Source organism: Globicephala melas, chromosome 12 (genome assembly GCF_963455315.2).
Source record: "Globicephala melas chromosome 12, mGloMel1.2, whole genome shotgun sequence".
NCBI lineage: Eukaryota > Metazoa > Chordata > Mammalia > Artiodactyla > Delphinidae > Globicephala > Globicephala melas.
This window is the reverse complement of record NC_083325.1, coordinates 52742028-52761366: the sequence shown is the minus strand read 5'-3', so window position 1 is coordinate 52761366 and position 19339 is coordinate 52742028. Positions and strand designations below refer to the sequence as shown.

The window sequence follows — 19339 nt, the reverse complement described above, 5'->3', positions numbered from 1 at the left end:
CACACCGAGGAGGCATAGAACCCAGCTACCTTAGCACCAAGGCCCTCAGAGCCCAGGAGAGAAGGGAGCATGCCCAGGAAGATACACACGGTGGGCACACCTGCCAGCCAGTCTCCCTGAGTGTTGGAACTGGGCTGGTCACAGGGGTAGATTCAGAAAAATATAGAGCCCCCACCCTCTGGTGGCTTATGGATGCCCTGGGGAGACAGCTGACCATGAAACAAGTAGCTCAACTGCTGGTAGTATGTGGAAAGTGCCTGGCAGATCTTAGGGCAAGGGTCTTGGGGTGTCAGAGGAGAGGAGAAAAGCTGGAGAAATCCGGGAAAGCCTTCTGGAGCAGATGGGTGATGACCATGACCTTGAAGGTGGTACCACGGTGAGCCAGGCTGGGCCGCTGGGTCTTTCAGGGTTGAGGGAGTCTTGGGCTTTGGCTTTCCCTTTGCCTTTGGAACAGAGCAGAGTTACTGGCTCCTCAGTGGAGCCTGTAGCTCTGACCTTACAGATACCCTGTGCTGAGCACTGGGCTGAGACCAAAGGTCCTAACCAAGCGGCTTTACCAGCCCCGAATAATTTAAAGCTGGCTGCATTTGCTCACATTCCTTTTCATTCTAAATTCTGAGGAGTCCTAAAATGTGCATGTTTTTACTGTTTTCAGAATGCTTCTGCCCATCTTTTGATTTACTCCCAAGCAATCTACAACCTCTAGAAGGGCATTTTGAGTAGACCCCAGTCAGTCTAGATACTTGGGTTCAGCCTCCTCTTCCATCTTGGAATCTGAGCTGGAGCCTTGTTCTGTAACGAGTTACCTGAGAAGTTACCTGCAAGCTGGAATGGCCTTTGCCTACTTGGGGGGGAGTCCTCAAAATACACCCCCCTTGGGTACCTGCACTCCAGCCGTGCTTCTCCACAGCCTTCACCTTTTGGAGTTCTTTATAGAATGACAGCGCTGAGAGCGGCCAGAGATGTCCTCCCGCCCACCCGCCTGTCTCTGGGCAGTACCACGCCTGGTCTTGCTCTGACTGAGCATTATTTCTGCTCTGAGCCAAACACACATCAGTGACCTGCTACATTCTATATAAACGTGGAGACCAAACCTTATAGAAGAAAAACTGGATTTAGTACCACCTTGTAATTATATAGAGCTTTGTAGTTTGCAGTCGGTTTTCAAAATCTTCCACCTTAATTAATCTTGTGAGGTTAAGCTGAGAATCTGAGCCTCATCTGATACATGAGGAAGTCAAGTGACGGGCTTGAGATCACCCAGAAATCTAATGCCAGACTTGGAGTGAAACTGGATGCAACCTGGTTGATCTTCCATCTCCTTCCGGCACATGGCCAGTGCTGAAGAAAAATTGGGATGGGGCAGTTACTTGCTTTTCCAAAAGTTCTGCGGCTTCTTGACTCAGAGTAGAATTCCTCTTGTGCACTGACATTCTGATTCTGTTTGTAAAACTGCAGTTCTTACACACCGTTCTGCAGGAAGCCCATGGTGTTGAGTATTCAGCATCCTGTCATACGTGCATGTAACCTAAGTGACTTTGACTCCACACACTTGGTCAGAGAGAGAAAAGAGAGGCAGAGAACGTAGATAAGAAAAATGGCCACCGTCAAAGATAAAATGCACCAGACAACCAAGGAGAGGATTTGATTTGAGATCTTGGAATAGGGAGAATGTTTATGGAACACCTCAAATAAAAAGAAGCGGGTCTGGGGCTTCCCTGGTGGCGCAGTGGTCGAGAGTCCGCCTGCCGATGCAGGGGACACGGGTTCGTGCCCCGGTCCGGGAAGATCCCACATGCCGCGGAGTGGCTGGGCCCGTGAGCCATGGCCGCTGAGCCTGCGCGTCCGGAGCCTGTGCTCCGCAACGGGAGAGGCCACAGCAGTGAGAGGCCCGCGTACTGCAAAAAAAAAAAAAAAAAAGACGGGGGTCTGGGGCGTTATAGAGGCAAGAAAACAAGGATTCATCATCGAGCTGTAGGAAAGTCATGGGTCTTTTCTCAGAATATGCAAGAGCATAGTGGTCCTGTATGATTAGAACACATGTGGGTGGGGAAATTTATTAACTCTAGTTTCTTTTCCAAGAGCACAGGCCTCCTTAAATTCAGCATTGTCACCATTTAAAGAGGACTAAGATTCCGCTCACCGTTCCACTCAGTGAGCTATGCCCTGGGCTGAGCATGCAATGGGAGCCCCAAATTTGCTGCACGCACTCACCCCAATTTTAGTGTCAAAAATGTGCACAGCTTTTTACGTGGCCCTCAGTTCAAGTCAGGAACTTCATCTGGTGCTCAGGCAAAGAAGCAGTCTGCTCCCCCTGGAAGACAGACTGTGGGTATTGGTTTTTGAAAGCTGGCCCCCAACATGGTGCCTCCCAAACTCAATTTTCACTCAACTTGCTGATTTAGAACCTAATTTTATGTAAGGCAGCTCCGCCCTACAAAGGAGCAAGCTGGAAATAGAGACGCGCGTCTTCCCACGGGCGCTGGTGGCGCAGGTGTAGCCACGGAGGGCAGCTTTCGGTGGACCCTGACATTGCCCGTCTCCCAAACAGATCCTGCAGGAGTTGGAGTATGGCCCCTCGGTGGACTGGTGGGCCCTGGGGGTGCTGATGTACGAGATGATGGCTGGTCAGCCCCCCTTCGAGGCCGACAACGAGGATGATCTGTTTGAGTCCATCCTCCATGACGACGTGCTCTACCCGGTCTGGCTCAGCAAGGAGGCCGTCAGCATCCTGAAAGCTGTGAGTCACTGGCCCTCACCCACCTTCTGTTCCCCTGGCTTTCCCACCTCTCTCTCTCCCCGCCCACTCCTCCTTTCTCTCTCTCTCTCTCTCCCCGCCCCCTCCTCCTTTCTCTCTCTCTCTCTCTCTCTCTCTCTCTCTCTCTCTCTCTCTCTCTCTCTGTCTCTGTCCCACCTCTGCTCACTGCTGAACAGAAGGGGCGGAGAGCAGTCACTGCTGGGAGCTCAGGCCCACTGCACCCGCTCCTGCCAGAAATGGGGTCTGGGACAAATTACTGTTGTTGTGGGAAAGGGACACCATGTCTGTGTTTCCCGAGGAAGGCTCCATGCACCTGGGTCCTCCAGTGCTGTAGAGGGGTCAGAGCCAACCCCTGCTCCACTGGGGTCACCCCTGCTGCTTGCACTCTGGGGGCTGGACCCTCCTTCCTTACCTGCACCCATGGCCTGTCTTCCTCCGGGGCCTGCAGTGGGGGAGGGAAGGGAGGCATTGCGCACCTGTGTCCGCGACAGCATCGCTGATCAAAAACGATGCGTCCACTCAAGATCCCTGTGGCCACGCTGGATCCAGATGTAATAGAGAGACTGCCCCCCCACCCCCCGCCAGCAAATAGTCCCTCACAGGTGACAGTGCTTAGTACGTGCTCAGCATACCCGTTGCTGCATTGTAAGACACTTGTACTGTGGCAAGTAAGTGAAGTTACCTGTCCCCCTTGGAATGCTGGGGGAGCTGAGGTGCACGGAAGGTAAGCAGACCAGCTTACCTGGGAACGGTCACCCCGCTGGACTGAGGCCATGACAGCCCAGGAATCTTGACTTCCGGTCCTGGCTCCTTTCGCCCATCAGAATGCCCCACAGTTCAGAGCTGGCGTGCCTCAGTCACGGAATTTGCCACATCCAGATACCCGCTCTACCGTGATTTAGTTTTGTTTTTTCAATCGAGTCCCCAAATCTACCTAATTATATGTATTTTATAAAGAAATGTTATATAGCTATCATGAATGGAAAGAGTATCACTTGTCATAATTAATTAACATAGATTATCCCATGAAAATGGTAAAAATGGCCTAAAATCATTTCGCAGGCATGTGGCAGGGGACATGTATGAATCATGTTTTGGAAAATGCCACAGCGGAACATGCTGCTTCTTTCTGCAGTTCATTTTTGCCTTCCTCGTCCCTTCTTCCCCTCACCTCATTTCTTTCCTCCCTTCTGCATCTCTTTCTCTTTCCCTCCCTCCCTCCCTCCCATTCACTGATTCAACGAACGACCGTTTGTTGAGTGTTTCCGGCGTGCGGGGCATTGTGCTAGACGCGAGTAAGCACTGGTGAGTGTAACAGCCGTCATCCCTGCCTTGTGGAGATTGTGGTCCAGCAGGAGAAGGTGGGCAATAAATAAAAAACACATCCACGTGTGGTCGCAATTGAGATAAGAGCAGTGAAGGAAGCAAACGGAGTCTGCTCATTCACTCAGTCATTTATTCAACACGTATCTATCGGGCCTCTAGGATGTGCCAGACGCTGTACCAGGTGCTGGCTAAGGAAAGACCTGCAGCACCTGAGGCGGCCAGAACACCCCCAGCAGAGCTGGTCACACCCTGGGCCCTGAACACCAGCCTGACGCATTTCCCTGTGAGCCCCCTGCTGGCACCCGAGGTGGGCCCTTTCATTATGGATGACCTAGAGCAGTGGTCTTCAGCCAGGGGTGATTGTGTCCCCCATCATCCCCCAGAGACATCTGGCAACGTCTGGAGATGGTTTGAGTTGTTACAACGTGGAGGGGAGGGGTGCTATTGGCATCTAGGAGGTAAAGCCCAGGGGTGCTGCTAAACTTCCTGTACTGCACAGGACAGCCCCCAAACAGAGAAGTGTCCAGTCCAAAATGTCATTAGCACAGAGATTCAGAAGAGGTCACGCCTGTGTCAGCTGGTTGGTGAGGGTGAAGTCTCTGGGAAAAGAGAAGAGCCTGTGGCTCGGGGTCAGCTTCCCGAGACGCTAAAACCTGTATGTTTATCCGTAGCCCTGATACTTCCCCTCCCAGAAGTGGGAGGACAGGAAGAGCTGAGGGAGCAAGGAGAAGTCTTCTACTCCCTTGGCCTTGGAACACTTCACTTCCTCACATTGTCACCTGATTCTAGGGCCAGGCCAGGTTTTCCATGACTCTGGCCACTGATCTGTGTCTCTGAGGGCTGCTGCCTACACACAGAACTCTCCAGAAGGCCATTTGCACCAGAGAGTTATGCAGTGCACAACCTGTGCAACAGTAATGGCATTCCTGCTGCCTCCCTTCCTCAGCACTGTGCCCTGAGGCCCAGGCTTCAACCCGCTGTTCACTCATCTCAGAGTACTGAGTGCACAGTGGGAGCCAGGCACTGAGCCAGATGCTGGGAAGATAGAACTGATTCCTATATCATAGAGCTCACCAAGGAGAAGAGATGTTTAGACAAATTATAATTTAAATAAACGAGAAGCATGGTGTCTTAGATGTCCACAGAGTGAATCTGGGGAGGCTTCACAGAGGAGGCAGCATTTTGACTATTTCTTAGAGGATAGTTAGAGGCTAGAGAGGGGCCTTGGACCAGGCAAGTAAAGGATGCAGTAGGCGAGCAAGAGAGACTGGCTGCAGACTGAGTAGTTTGTGTGTGCCAAACTAAGGGGTATGGACTTTATCCTGTGGGCGATAGGAATCAGGGGTGGGTAAGCAGGGGTGACCTCTGCCAGCTGTTCGATTAGAAGGATGAAGTGTGTTGGCACCATTCCTAACTCCTCACTCTCTCGTCCGTGGCTCCCCTGCCTTTCAGGGGTGCCAGGCAGGAGGCAGGAGGAGGCTCCTACTGCCCAGGAGAACCTCCCTTGCTGATGAAGCCTAAAATGCTGTCATTATAGATTTATCCCTTTGGATTATAATTTGTCCTCTTAGGTTCCTTTGTTTAAATCTAAACTTTCAGCCTTCACCCCATGAAATATAATACTCAGTCTCTGACACACATGCACACACACACCCCTACCTTTATTCTGGGTGGCTATCAGAAATATTTCCACCTACCAGCACTGATTTGTTTCAAGGTTATGTTACTATACGTCTGCTCAGTGAAATTAACATTTGCCATCAGGACTGACTCATTTAACAGGAATAATCATTTCACCTGAGTGTGTGAGGTCACAAGACACCAGCCAAAAAGTACAAAACACATCAATGTGTTTTTTACAGACAGGCATTGAGAAGAAGTAAGCCTTTCTTTTTCTTGTTTTTTATCTGTTAATCTATGTGGGGGTTTGTGCTAGAGATTACAAAGTCAAATTTTTTTAAAAAGTAGGAGGGCCTGGGTCCAGGAAAAGGAAAGAGGAGGAGGTGCCTTTGATAATTGACCTTTACATGAATATCTGATCTTCTTTCCTTCCCTCAAAAAGGACTGCTGACCTCTCAGTGTGAGTTTATCAGACCTCAGTCTCCCTGATGAGAAGACTTGAGAATCTGAGGGGGAATCAGAGGGTCAGAGAGTCTGAGCTCCTAATCCTGACTTGATACCTTGCTGGCTGTTTGACCTTGGCCAAGTTAATTAACTTCTCTGTGCCCCAGCTACCTCACTTATAAAGTAGGGATCATGATAGTACCTCAGAGGGTCACGCTGGATGAAATGAATCAATGCGTGTATATGTAATACTACGTGTAGCACGGTGGCGGGCGCACAGTAAGTTCTGTGTAAGAATGAAAGAGCACCCTGAGGGGCAGAGCCCCCGAAAATGTAGAAAGTGGGCTTGGGAGGTGACGCTAAAGATGCTGCCTTGGCTGAGTTCCGTCTTCCCCTCACAGCCTGTGCCTGCCGGGCCTTTGTCACTGATTCCATCTCTCTCCTCATGCCCGCAGTTCATGACCAAGAACCCTCACAAGCGCCTGGGCTGTGTGGCGGCGCAGAACGGCGAGGATGCCATCAAGCAGCACCCGTTTTTCAAGGAGATCGACTGGCTGCTCCTGGAGCAGAAGAAGATCAAGCCACCCTTCAAACCTCGAATTGTAAGTAGGCCGTGAGCTCGTTCCGCGGCGCGGGCGGGCCTGGCTCCCATGCGCAGAGGCGGGGGTCCGGGCACATTTTACAGCCAAGATGACAAGGGCAGGAGGTCGCCAAGAGGCCCCCTAAAAGAGAGTCTCCTCGGGCCTGGGAGTTTACTGTCGAAAACACATAACCGGTAGCGGTAACCAAGGTGATGATTTATATGGGACACAGAAGAACCTTTTGTAGCTTAATCAAATTTTATTTATCTTGATCAAAAATTATAGATGATACTGGTTTTCCATGTGTGGTAGCAATATAAGGTTTCCTCATAGATAAGGTTTTTTTTAAATGAGTCAATTTAAAGAAAAATGTTAAGTAACTAATGGTTGCAGTCATTCTGTGGAGCGAGCACAGAGCGTGAAGCTGAGGCTCAGAGATGGCCGTTTGCAGAAGACTGTCCCCCGGGCTGCCCATGGGTGCTGGCTCTATAAGACGCTGTTTCTTTAGGCCACATCTCTGCCCTCTCTGATCCACTCTCCCTTCTGCCTTCACTCCAGCCTCAGCACACACTCCTTCCAGGTTCTTGGGCCTGTTGTGCTCATGCCAGTCGGAGGAGGGTGCAATAAAATGTGTTTGAAGCTCAGAGGTTGGAAAAAGGAATAGGCCTGTCGGTTCCGGGCTTAACTCAGAGACCGCGTTGTGGCGGTGACCTGCTGGGAGGGGGGAGGGCCGGCGGCGCCCTCCTTAAACTTGGAGAGAGAGTGTGGGTGTGGGTGTGCATGCGTGTGCATGTGTGTGTTTGTGTGGGGGGGGGAAATTCTTATCTCTGTTGGATCCTAGCCCAAGGAGGCAGTCATTTAGACTGAAACTTTGGGTAGCCAGCTGGGTAGCGTCCTGGGGGCAAGGGAGGGTGTGTAACATAGCAAGTTATAGGGCAGAGCCCCAGAGTCGTGGGGCTGGGGTCTCGGGCAGGGAAGACCTGAGATTATCCATTCGGCCCTCAGTCACCCCACATTCTGTCAGGGGACCCCTTCTTCCTCACTTGCAAGTACAGAAAAGACCCTCCTGTGCTTAGGGAATCATCAGAGAGGAAATCTACTGTATTCCAAGACATTTTCTGGGGGGCAGGGGTTGAGAGTGCGGTGCTTCTCAGAAATGTTTCACGTCGGGGGTAGCTCGCAGCTGAAGGGTGTGGTCCAGGCCTCAGCCAGATGCGAGCATGGCAGGTGAACGGGCCCTGGACACTCAGTCCTGTCTCCATTCCTCGTCGGCTTCCTTCTTGGGTGCTCATGATCTTCACTGGCTGGCACACAGCCTGGAGCAGGCTAAGTTCAGCTTTACCTTCTTTCTTTGCTAGCATCACCCACAGTTCTGGGGCCTGTCACGCCAAAAGCCCATGCTGTGGGCTCAGGACAGGGCTCACCGCGTGTACCAGCCTGCCTGAAGGCCGCCCCACCCCATCCCGAGGGTCTCTGAAGGTGGCCTTTAAGGACAAGATGAGCTGACAAGGTTCCCCAGACAAAGTGAGGGGAAGCAGGAAACCAGAGGCCAGGCAGAGGAGGAGAAACCAAAGACTCAGATCTGAGGGTGAGATGTTATTTTAGGTTCAATCTAACTTAATCAACCCAAAGAAAATTGAGACGTAGAACTGAGTAAGGAATCCAGGCCCAACAAGCAGGAACCTGGGACGAGAGCAGGGACCAATCGGCCAGTGCAGGTCTGCAAGATGACCTGGACTCCAGTCTAGACACCAGCTCAACAAAAGGACTGGACACTAGCCTTGTGGGGGGGGAGGGGGAGGACTTGAGGAGCAGCTTTCTCCCAGGGATGCAGCCTGGAGGGGACAAGCGCCAGGGGACCATCAGCAAAGCGTGTGAAGGGAAGAGGGGCCCTGGGTGGGGCAGAGGCAGACTTTGCCGAGAGGCCACAGGGAAGCAAGGAATTCGGGAAGCTCTTTGTGATAAAAGGCGCAAGGAAGCTCTAAAGGATGGATTCGCAGAGGAGGGTCTCTCACTGGGGTAGAATAGTGGCAGATCATCACTCAGATCCAGTGCAGGTGATTCCTCTGAGATGGCCAAAGACCCGAGTGGCTCTGGTCTCCAGGAGCTCTTCCCAAAGCCCTAGCAATGCCAGGGGCTCCTCAGTGGGGCTTCCAGCCTCCAGTCTGAACTCTGAGCCCAGTGAAAATGCAGACCTGAGCGGAGTGACACTTTGAGCAGTCGCTGGCTTCCCTGGAGTACGGGGAGGGCAGGAAGGACAAGTGCGAGATGTCTGTGGACCTGCAGGATGGGCAAGGAACCAGACAGAGGAAGGGGGAGGAATGAAGCGTGAACCAGGAGGCCGAGCAGGTGACCCAGTCCGCTATCCTAGAGCTGCCCCTGGCCAGAGGTGCAGGTGCTCCTGCAGTCAGGGGGTGACGGCCCCCCAGGAACCAGCAGTAGAAGCCCATCCTGTGGGTCAGGTGGGACTACCTCTCTACCTAGAGCACAAGGGCCCTGCACTTCCCTTCCCAGGGCCTCCCACCGGGTCCCCAGCCTGGGACCAGAGGGCAGGACTCTGCTGGCTTCCTTCGCTGAGGGGCTCAAGCAGGCTTCGAGGGGCCGTCCAGGAGCTCCCACTGAGTTCAGAGCTGTCTTAGCGTTCCTAAAGACTGAGTCCATCATTGCCTTGGAAGTCATCCTCTGTGCGTGTTCCTCCTCGCCCCCCACAGACCTCCAGAGTCATCCTCAGCACTGTTGGGGGTCAGGGCGTTTATTTGGTTGGTGTGAATTCAGTTTGGAGGAGAGAATTAGAACATCCAAAGGAAGGGTAAGAAGGGAAACTTTGTGTTATGTGTGTGTACAAGAGGTGTTTCTGGTCGCATTTGGAGCTGAGTAATGTTGATCCATGCTGAGTTCTCGGCTGTAGGTCATTCAAGAAGTATTCAGGTTATTTAGATCTCTGATCACAGCTATATCCTTGGGACTAGAGATTTCTCTCCAGAGAAATACTAAAATCGGAAAAGAAAAGAACAGTCTTCATCTAGTCAGCAGGTTGGAAAGGTGTCCCAAATCTGACCCTTAAATGGAAACGCGTTTCTGAAACATGTTCGTGACACCACCCTGAGCCATCTGTGGGCTTGTGTACCACAGAAACAGATTTTAAGTTGAATTAAAGCCCACTGCAGTGGCGGACATACTGTGTTTCTCATCCCTAAAAGCCCCGTAAGGCCCATGTGAAAACTCACACAGGTGTTTATGAGCCATCACCCCCTCTAACCATCTCAGGACTCACCACAGGGGTGTGGGACTGCCTGGCTCAGATGCCAGGGGTGAACATGGCTCTGTGCTCCAAAAGCAGGGTCAGCCTCACCCCCAGACAGAATAGATGGCCACACACAAGAGGTCATTGGAGAGACACTGGGAAGCTGAGGTATGTCTCCACAGAAGTCATCTTCTGTTCACGGGGCAGGGAGTTCCAACACAGGACAGGCTTCCCGTGGGCTTCGGGTATCACATAACTTGAGGACACATCAGATGCCTTCCAAGGAGAGCAGCAGAAGAAAGGTTTTGTCGGAGGGAGGAGAGAAAACTGGTCTGGAGCCTGACATTGGGAACAAGTGGCCAAGATGGTGGGTCGCAAGCAGCCAGGGATGGTGTGAGTTTCTTAGATCTTAGGGACAGACTCCGAGTTAAAGGAAAGCCACTGTGAGAAGGAAGGGGACAAGTCTATGAGCAGGCATCTCCAGCCATGCACCTTGGTGGTGGCCTGGAGAAGACACTGGGCATGAGTTTTAGCAGCAAGGAAAGCGATGCACAGACTCCCCTGTCTCATGGGGCTGAAGAGCCCCAGGGCGCTCGGTCGAGGTCCTGCGGCTCGTGAGGGAACTCCAGGGCTTGTCTTGCTTCCTACCCATGCCCCGCTGACGTCACACCAGGATACCACTAGTGCCCAGGATCCTTCGGAGTAGCTGCTCTCCACTCCTCAGCTGGCCCTACTGGATCTGGGCACCCTGGGGGGCCTCCTGCCTGTCTGATTCAGGAAGGAGTTGGTTTTGTCTGGCTGGGGGGAGACTGGGTGAGGTCATGTCATCCAGTCTAGGAGTTACGAAGAGACAAGACGTAGTGGCCTATTTTCCACAGCTCCTGACCGTCCCCACTCCCCCGCACAGACGGAGCCCCTCCACAGCTGGTGGGCACAGCAGGCCTGCACTCTGCCCAGGTTGGCTCAGCTGGAGGCGGGGGTCCCTGGATCACCCCCACAGGGGCTGAGGATATGGCGGGAGAACAGCTCCCAGGCCTGGTTTCCATCCCCCCTGCAGGAAGCCTCGCCCCTCTGAAGATATCACCCAGGACACTGTCCAGATCCGTAGCTGGAATTTGGCCTCTGGGCAGGTTCCATCCCGTACTTCAGTTGGCTGCTGTCCCCTCCAGGCCTTTGCCTTCTTGAGATGTTTGCTGAGCTGAGACTTCTGCTCCCTGGCGCCTGAGCCTCCGTATCTAACCACTGCCCTGACTCGCCAGCTGTCAGTATTCCACTGGGTTTCCCGCCTACAGCTTCTCATCCCTTTGCACTAACCCCACCCCAGGACATTTTTCAGTGGCTTTTGCTTCTGCGTGAAGATTTCCTTCTCATCTTTCCTCCCAGCTGTCTTATCTTGTATATTCTCCCCCCTCCACTTTCCTTTTTATGCTCCTCCCGTCCACCCTTGATCCAACCACATACTCGACTGACGTTGCACAAGCAGTGTGCTCTCAACACCAAACCAGAGACCTGGTGCCGTCATGCGCTCAAATCCATTTTCTGGGGGTGGCTGGCTTCAGAGCAGGGCATACAGCAGTGGACAGGTGGGGGAATAGAAAAGCCAGCGAGGCTGGCTCCACGGCCTTTGATGCTGGAAAAAGTCGCCAGGCGTAGAATTCACTGGTCCATCCCACTGGGGATTTGCTTCCAAAATGGCGGCACCATTTGCTGCCATTAAAAGGAGCCCACTTAGCTTTCGTGTTGCCATGGGGCTTGCCTTCCTTGGGGCCTGTAGGAGAGAGAAGTGATGTGTTTGGTGTGGTTGAAGGGCATCATCCAACCTTGTAGATCTTGGAGGTATTTTGCTCCCTCCTGGCTTCTCTCCTGCACACACCTTCCCCGCCCCAAACGCATTAGGCTCTGAGATTATGGCTCCTGGGGCTTCGGCGCTGGAATGGGGGGGAAGCCGGCAGAGGAGGGAGAGGTCTGCCTCCCCAGCAGCCTAGCTGTCCTCAGTGAAAGCCAAAGCCAATGAGGGAAATGCCAGCCAAGTAAACTTCTCTTTGTGTACGTGTTCTCTCTTTTCAAGTTTGCTTCAGTGTGAAAGTCCCTCTTTAAGGTAAGGCCTCCAGAGTGGGGAGTCTTTCCAGGTAGGTGAGCCCTCAGGCCGGGTGACACGGAGGCCCCTTTCAACCTCATGATCTGTTCCATCCAGCCATCCACACTGCATGGCGGGACCCCCAAGGGAGGCCTTTCCTGCATGCTCCTGCATGACTGGGCTGTGCTGAGAGAAAACTGGGAAGTGGGCCTGAGACCCTCACACCCTCACCAACTCAGCGGCCGGAGGAGGAGCCCTGCTGAACAGGCAGCCCCTTCCCCTAAAGCCAGCCCACTGGCCAAGGGACCTCCTGAAAGCGTGAACCATGAAGACATAGCCCCGGGGACCATGAGAGGCTGTCCTCACCTTCCACCTGGCAGAGCAGGAATGGGGCCCAGTCGGTCCCTGCAGACATGTAAGGACATCCCGCTGGCCTGTGTCCGTGCCAGAGTGAGAGCCCTTAGCCTCCGAGAGGCTGCAGGGTCCCTCCGAGAGCCAGGATGCTGGCCCGGGGCTGGAGGGCATGGGAGAAGTCCAGGAACCTGTTTTTAGTAGTTGGCCCAGGTGATGGCATGGAAAAGTGGACAGGGCACTCGCTTTCACCCCAGAGAGGCCTGGGTAGGAATAAAATTGCTGTCCCAGGATAGTCGTGTGAACCTGGGAATTCACTTCCAGCCTCCTGGAGCCGCGACCTCCTTATGTGTAAAATGGGGTTGAGGATACCCGCTCACAGAATTACCCCAGGGTTAGTTTACAAACCTCAGATGTTCTGCATACTACAGATTCTCAATAAATTTTAGTTCCTGTCTCTCCATTCATCACCCCCAACCCAGCCTGTTAAAGCCCCTCTCCTTCTTATCCCAAGACTCCAAGAATCAAGAGTTAAGGATTGCAGGAGGTGGTGTGGTATTTGGAGGCTGGGGTGTGGCATCAGATGCAGCCAGGTTCTGACTGTGGCTGTAGGATCTTGGGAAAGTCACCTCCTCTCTCTGAGCCTCAGTCTGCTGATCCATAGAATGGGGATGATAAAATCTACCACACTGGATTGCTGTGAGGAGAGGAAAAGCTAACGATGTGAGATGATGAGGAGAGCCCTTCATACACAGTGAGTGCTGGGGATGGCGCTGATGCTGTCAGTGACGGAGACAGTGGGGGTCTAAGCTGAGGGAGGCCGGTCTGGACAGTATTTCTGTCCCAAAGGGGTGGAGGGGCCAGGAGTTCAGATGAGGGATGACACCCTGTGCTCAGGGCAACAGCCATCCATTACGGGGCAGAAAGGCAGAGACGGGCAGAGAACACAGTTCAGACGCTGCCCGAGAGCCTCCTGGGCTTAACTGCGGCACAGCCACTGGTCTGAGCTGGGAGGGTACTAGAAAGGAGGCGCTGCAGGACAGGTACTCACCCCAGATGCCAATATTCCCAGTCCTTTGCCCCTTGGAAGACCCCCGAGGTTCCCCAACTTTTATTCTGTGAACGTGCTCGCCAGCTTTACTCTCCCTGCCTTTGGTCTCGGCAGTGTTTTTGCTGAGCAGGGCTGTGTGGCTCTCAGTGCCCCAGCCCTGAAATGGTAGCAGTCACAGCTTCCCAGGTATTTCTAAGCCAAGCAGCCTCAGTGGGGCGTCCTTGACTCTACACAGGAGATTACTCCATCGGGGAATTCTGACTGCAGGAGCGTCTCTGTGGCCGAGGGCTGGAGGGCCCACCTGTGCTTTGCTTTGGTCCTCCCAGCACCCACCCCAGGGGAGGGATCTGAGCCCTAGGCTGGGCATTTCCATAAGCTCCAAAGTTTTTATTTACGACTTAATAGCTGTGAGGTTGGGATTCGCCTTCATGGATTCACCAAACTAGTGTAGATGGAATTTAATCTCCTCCCTGCCCCGTGGACACTTAAGGTAACACACACATCCTACCTGGGAGCATGGGACCCACTAGGCTGTGCCTGATGGAAAGTGGGGAGAGCAGGGGCCATCGGAGAAGGTTCTCGAGAGTTGCTGGATCTTGGCAGAGAAAGCCAGGAAGGGTTAGGAAGAGAGAACTACACGGGACAAGGCATGAAAGGGAAAAGGGAAAAGCAGGATTCAGATCAGCTCTTCTTAATGGGTATTTAGTGAGCATGTGCTCTGTGCCTTCTGGGAAGGCCTGGAGGGGGAGGTAAACATAGAAGAAAAGAATCCCCTACGCACACAAACACGTTCAAGTCACCGCGTGACGTGAGGAGCTTAGATGGCAGGAGGAGATACTGAACACGAAGTACTTGAAGAATACCAGGCAATGGGATGAAATTCAGGATTTGTCTTTGGGAGGGGAATCTTGAGGCTTGCCTGTCGAGGTTAGAGGACGGAACGAAGAAGATGGCCTCCCCAGTCAGGCCTCTGTGGGTCACAGGACCCACTTCCCACCCGAGGTCTCATAGAAGATCTTGTCCAGAAGGGCCACGTAGCTGGATGAGCAGTGCCCTCCTGCCTGTCTCTGCAGAGAAGGCTACAGGGTGGTCCTGCAGCCGGGGGTCGGGGGGGCATAGCGGTCAGAGGCTGGATAATGTGAGTCAAAGTAAAAGCAGATAGAATCTCAAGCTTTTCCCATGGAGGGGCTGCGTCCTCCAGCCCTCAAGCCAGCATTTGCGCTCTGAAGGGTGTAGGCACCAAGGGACATTTTGCCACCTGACAGGGTTCCCCCGTCCACACCAGCCTACAAGTCCAGGACCTTGAAACTCCAGGGCTGCATCTGTCATAGCGGAGGGAAGCTCTTGGAAACCCAGTTTTGCATCTCGGGGGATCAGTGCCCTGTTTACTCCCCATTGTTTGTGCTGGGATAAGGGGTGATAACAGAATTGGACTTGGCCTCAGCTTGACGCTCAGATGTTATTCTAGAGTTCCAGGCTCTAGCAAACACACATTGGGTTAGTGAAGCTTCGTTAAGGTTGTTCATCAACCTCAGCTCTTCAAAGAGAGAAGACCTGGCTCACAGGCCTGCATCTTTTTGAGCCTGCATGTTATTCGGGTCCCTCCTTTCTGAGACCTACTCCACCCCCAAAGGGGTTTTCTTGAGCACAGAGCTTGGATGTCAGTGGAGTATTTCAGGTGTGTGAGCCCAGCTAGGTGTGGAGGAGGGTCCAGAATGATGGGGACAGTGAAATAAGATCATTGCCTGAAGTAGGGAGATGGGCAGATAAGACTGGAGTGGGGATTGTCAGCTGAGATGACTTAGAAAATAAACCAGACCTTGACTGGGAGCTTCAGCCGCTCCTTCCTTCTCCCCGCAAGCAACTGGCGCCTCCCCTAGTGTTGGAAACGACAGGATTGATGGTCCTCCTGGGGAGGTGTGGCAGATTCAGGCTACAGGTACCCAGGTACGTAGGATGTGGGTGTTCCACTGAATGATCCAGAATACTTCACCCCAAAACAGGGGCTTTCAGAACTTAGCCCCGACTCTGTATCACAGGCAGTGAGCTAAGAGGAAAACACTGGACGGGGCTGGGTCCAGGTCCCTGCTGTGAGAGCCTGTGAAACCCTGAACAAGGCGCTGAATCTCTCTGCTCCTTTCCTGTAAAGTGAGGGACTTGCATTGTCCCTAAGGTTTCTCCCAGCCCCAGGCACTCTGTGTAAACGTGCTCCATGAGGGCAGGGATGTTTGCAGGTTTTGAATCAACTTTACTATAATGACATTTACAGAGCTGAAAAGTTACCTGTTTAAAGTGTCCATTTTTTTAAATTTATTTTGGGGTACGCGGGCCTCTCACTGTTGTGGCCTCTCACATTGCGGAGCACAGGCTCTGGACGCGCAGGCTCGGCGGCCATGGCTCACGGGCCCAGCCGCTCCGCGGCATGTGGGATCTTCCCGGACCGGGGCACGAACCCGTGTCCCCTGCATCGGCAGGCGGACTCTCAACCACCGCGCCACCAGGGAAGCCCTAAGGTGTCCATTTTGATGCATTTTAACAAACCTATGTAACCACCGGCTCATGAATGTAAAGAACATCTCTAGGGCTTCCCTGGTGGCGCAGTGGTTGAGAATCTGCCTGCTAATGCAGGGGACACGGGTTCGAGCCCTGGTCCGGGAGGATCCCACATGCCACGGAGCAACTAGGCCCGTGAGCCACAACTACTGAGCCTGCGCGTCTGGAGCCTGTGCTCCGCACCAAGAGAGACCGCCATAGTGAGAGGCCCGCGCACCGCGATGAAGAGTGGCCCCCACTTGCCACAACTAGAGAAAGCCCTCGCACAGAAACGAAGACCCAACATAGCAAAAATAAATTAATTAATTAATAAACTCCTACCCCCAACATCTTCTTAAAAAAAAAAAAGAACATCTCTATAGCCAAGCAGTTCCCAGGTGCCTCTGCCCCCGGCAGCCCCTGATCTGCTTTCTGTCCCTGGAAAGGAGATTTCTGTTTCCTAGAGTTTCACGTATATGGAGTCATGTTGTATGCACTCTTTTGTGTCTGGCTTCTTTCACTCAGCATCACGTGTTTGAGACTTATATTTTTACCTTTTTATTATGGAAAATTTCAAGCATGTACAAAAGTAGCGAGACAAGTGGAATCCCCATGTGCCCATCACCCAACTGCAAAGACTACTAGGAGGCTCTGCTTAATGTGTTAGGGGAGGGATGTGTTTCTGTTTCGTTCACAGCTGCGTCCTCAGCAAAAACTCCTGGCACATAGTAGTAATTCATATATCTGTGTGGAATGAATGAATGAATTCTATAGATCTACAGTGTTTTTCCAGAGAATGTTTTCTCTCTTAGTTCCATCTCAAAATTCTCTTCTCACCTTTTATGGCCCAAGAGCTATGCCAGTATGTGCCTGGGAATTTGGGGTGATAAGATCCTGCATTAGGAAACCTGAAATTGTTGAATGGTAAGAGAAGGTGGGTGACCTCATCGTGATTTGAGAGGCATCTATTAGCGTGTTTACAGTTCCCGTTTCAAAGCCAGTAGGCAGAGCAACCATATGTCCCAGGCCAAGAGAGCTTGATCTCCACCCAGGACATGTTCATAAATACGGGGCGGGGGATTGGAGTGGGGGATTGTCGAGTGCAGGATCAGGGCTTTCGCCAGGACTGATTGGAAAGTTTCTTCTCTGAGTACCCAAAAGCATCCCTAGAGTGGCTAAACTCAACAGCTGTCAACAATGACACTGATGTGAAAAGTCGATGATAAATGAAAAAGGGCCCCGGTTAGAGGCAGAGCGGGGCTGGCTTTGCCGCTGTGCGTCTGCCCACTTGCAGCAGGAGCAGCCACGGGGCCTGCCGCTGCACGTCCCACTGCGTGGGGCCAGCTCGCTGCGGAGCCTGGCAAGGGGCTCAGGCCTTGGGCAGGCCGCAGCAGGCAGGGTGCCGTCTCCTCCTAAGGCTTCTTATTCCTGCAGAGCGACATTGTATTTTCTACACATTGTCAGCTCCAGACATCCCTGCTCGGTGCCCCTCTGCCCTCCTTCCAGGTCTACCCATCAGTGGGTTGTAAACTCAATTTAGTGGGTCAGGTGCAGAAAACATTTTTCATGAAGACTAGGATAGGGTAGAATTGGGTCGAGTAGAGAAGAAGAGAAAAGGAAAGAAAAGAACAAAGTAGAGAGGCTAGAACACAGACTGCATCACATCCGGTGAGGGTAAAGTGTAGCAGCTGCATCTCTTCTTGGGGACGGTGGAATGAGGTGATGGCCACTAGGTCATATATAACATGTATTTCTTACTCTTGGTCATAGCGAAGAATTTCGAAGGGCTGTCTTCCCCTTCCCCCCTAGGAAATGACCCCCGAGGGCCTAGTGGGGACGGCAGCCTCGTACATTTTGAGGGATGCAGGGCGGAGGGCAGTTGTTTGCTTGTTGGCTGATTGGTTGGTCGGTTGGTTGGTTTATTGGTGAAGCCGGTGGCTTCGGCGCTTCAGCCCTTTTGCACAGGTGACCGCCTTGACGCCTCTTAGCGGGAGGCAGGACGGCACACACCAGGGGCCCGGCCCGGGGTCAGAACAGGCTGAATCCAACCCTGGCTCCACCCCGGGCGGCCCCACCTTGGGCCAGCTGCTTGCTAGTCTTTGCAGTGGGAGTTGGGGTAGCTGTGAGGTTAAATGCATCAGGCAGGTCTCCATCCCTGAGCTTTATTATGTTGTCCACATGGAGGGACTGAGCCGTGCTGCTGCTGGAAGTACACGGCAGGCCCCCGAGCAGGGCCTCTAGCCTGTGCAGGAGACAGTTACTGAGTAAGTCACTTTTTAGCCCCAGTTACAAGGAGGGCAAGGAAAGAGAGGCACAGGGCGATCAAGGTATGTGAGGGGGACCCGCCTGGGTTGGGGCTAGTTCTCTAGGAAGGGGCATTTCTTTCCCACATAGCAGTTCCAGACCCTTCTTATTAGCAGCAGGATGGAGGCCTTGTGGCCTCAGGAATGGTTTCCGAGCTCCTTTGCAGCATTTGAGAGGGAAACGGGCATTCCTTTCTTCTCATGTCTTGTCTTGGAGGGGGCGGGCTCCCCTGTGTGAGAAGAGCTCTTGCTCTGGGCTGTCACCTGGGGACTCAGCGGGGTCCACTTAGTTAAGGCCCGGCTGTGAGCTGGGTACTGCGAGCGACAGAAGATGCAGGTGGCCCCGAGATGCTACTTGCCTTGCCAAGGAGCCAGTATTCTTGGGGCACTTGGAGACACCTCTAGGCCATTTAAAACTCCAAACTGAACGTCGTCAAGGGCCAGTGAGAGCCGTACAGACTATGAGGGTGCGTCCTTGACCACACGGCCCAAAATGAATCTTGACTGACATGTATGCTTTATACTTTTTTACCAAGTTTTAACAGCAGATAGTCACAGCCAAAGGTGTGTCCACGTGTGGACCTGGGCAGGCCTGGGAGGGTTTCAGGAGGCAGGTGTCAGCACCGCCCTTCAGAACTGCCCAGAAATGTCTCCTTCCCTAAAAGGAATGAAGAAATGCTGTGTCTGTGAGGCCAAAGCTACGAGACAAACGGTTCCACCTGGTCTTGAAATAGCCTTAGACAGAGAGCCTGCGTCCGGGGGACTTTTCCCAACCATTTTCATAGGGACCCTTCAGCCTTCCCATGGAGCACCACACAGGCCCAAGGCAACGCCCCATGTGGGGGGCCTCCATGGTACGAGGGACTTGAGCGAAAGGAGACATTTACGGTCCTGAGACTGCTTCTCAGGGCTTTCTGCTCTCTGTGGATTCCTCAGAGTTATTGTTCCACAGAGAATTTCAGGCCTTGTTTGAGGGGAAACTTTGAAATCTGTGATTCCTAACTTAGCAGTGAAGTTGCCACCCCTTCCAGAATCTGCTGCAGTGAACTCTC

At 52.9% G+C, this 19339-nt stretch overlaps 1 protein-coding gene across 3 annotated transcripts in view; it reads left to right on the top strand.

Annotated features, from left to right (window-relative positions):
• Positions 1–19339, top strand: part of PRKCE (protein kinase C epsilon) — a 509389-nt gene that overhangs the window by 476189 nt on the left and 13861 nt on the right. For 2 of the 3 annotated variants that reach the window (XM_030857772.2, XM_060309072.1), the window contains 2 exons: positions 2552–2740; positions 6604–6750. In XM_030857772.2, the coding sequence (XP_030713632.1) occupies positions 2552–2740; positions 6604–6750 (336 nt within the window). Of the gene's footprint in view, positions 1–2551; positions 2741–6603; positions 6751–12041; positions 12072–19339 lie in introns of those variants that run through there. The other variant, XM_060309073.1, reaches the window with a different exon arrangement.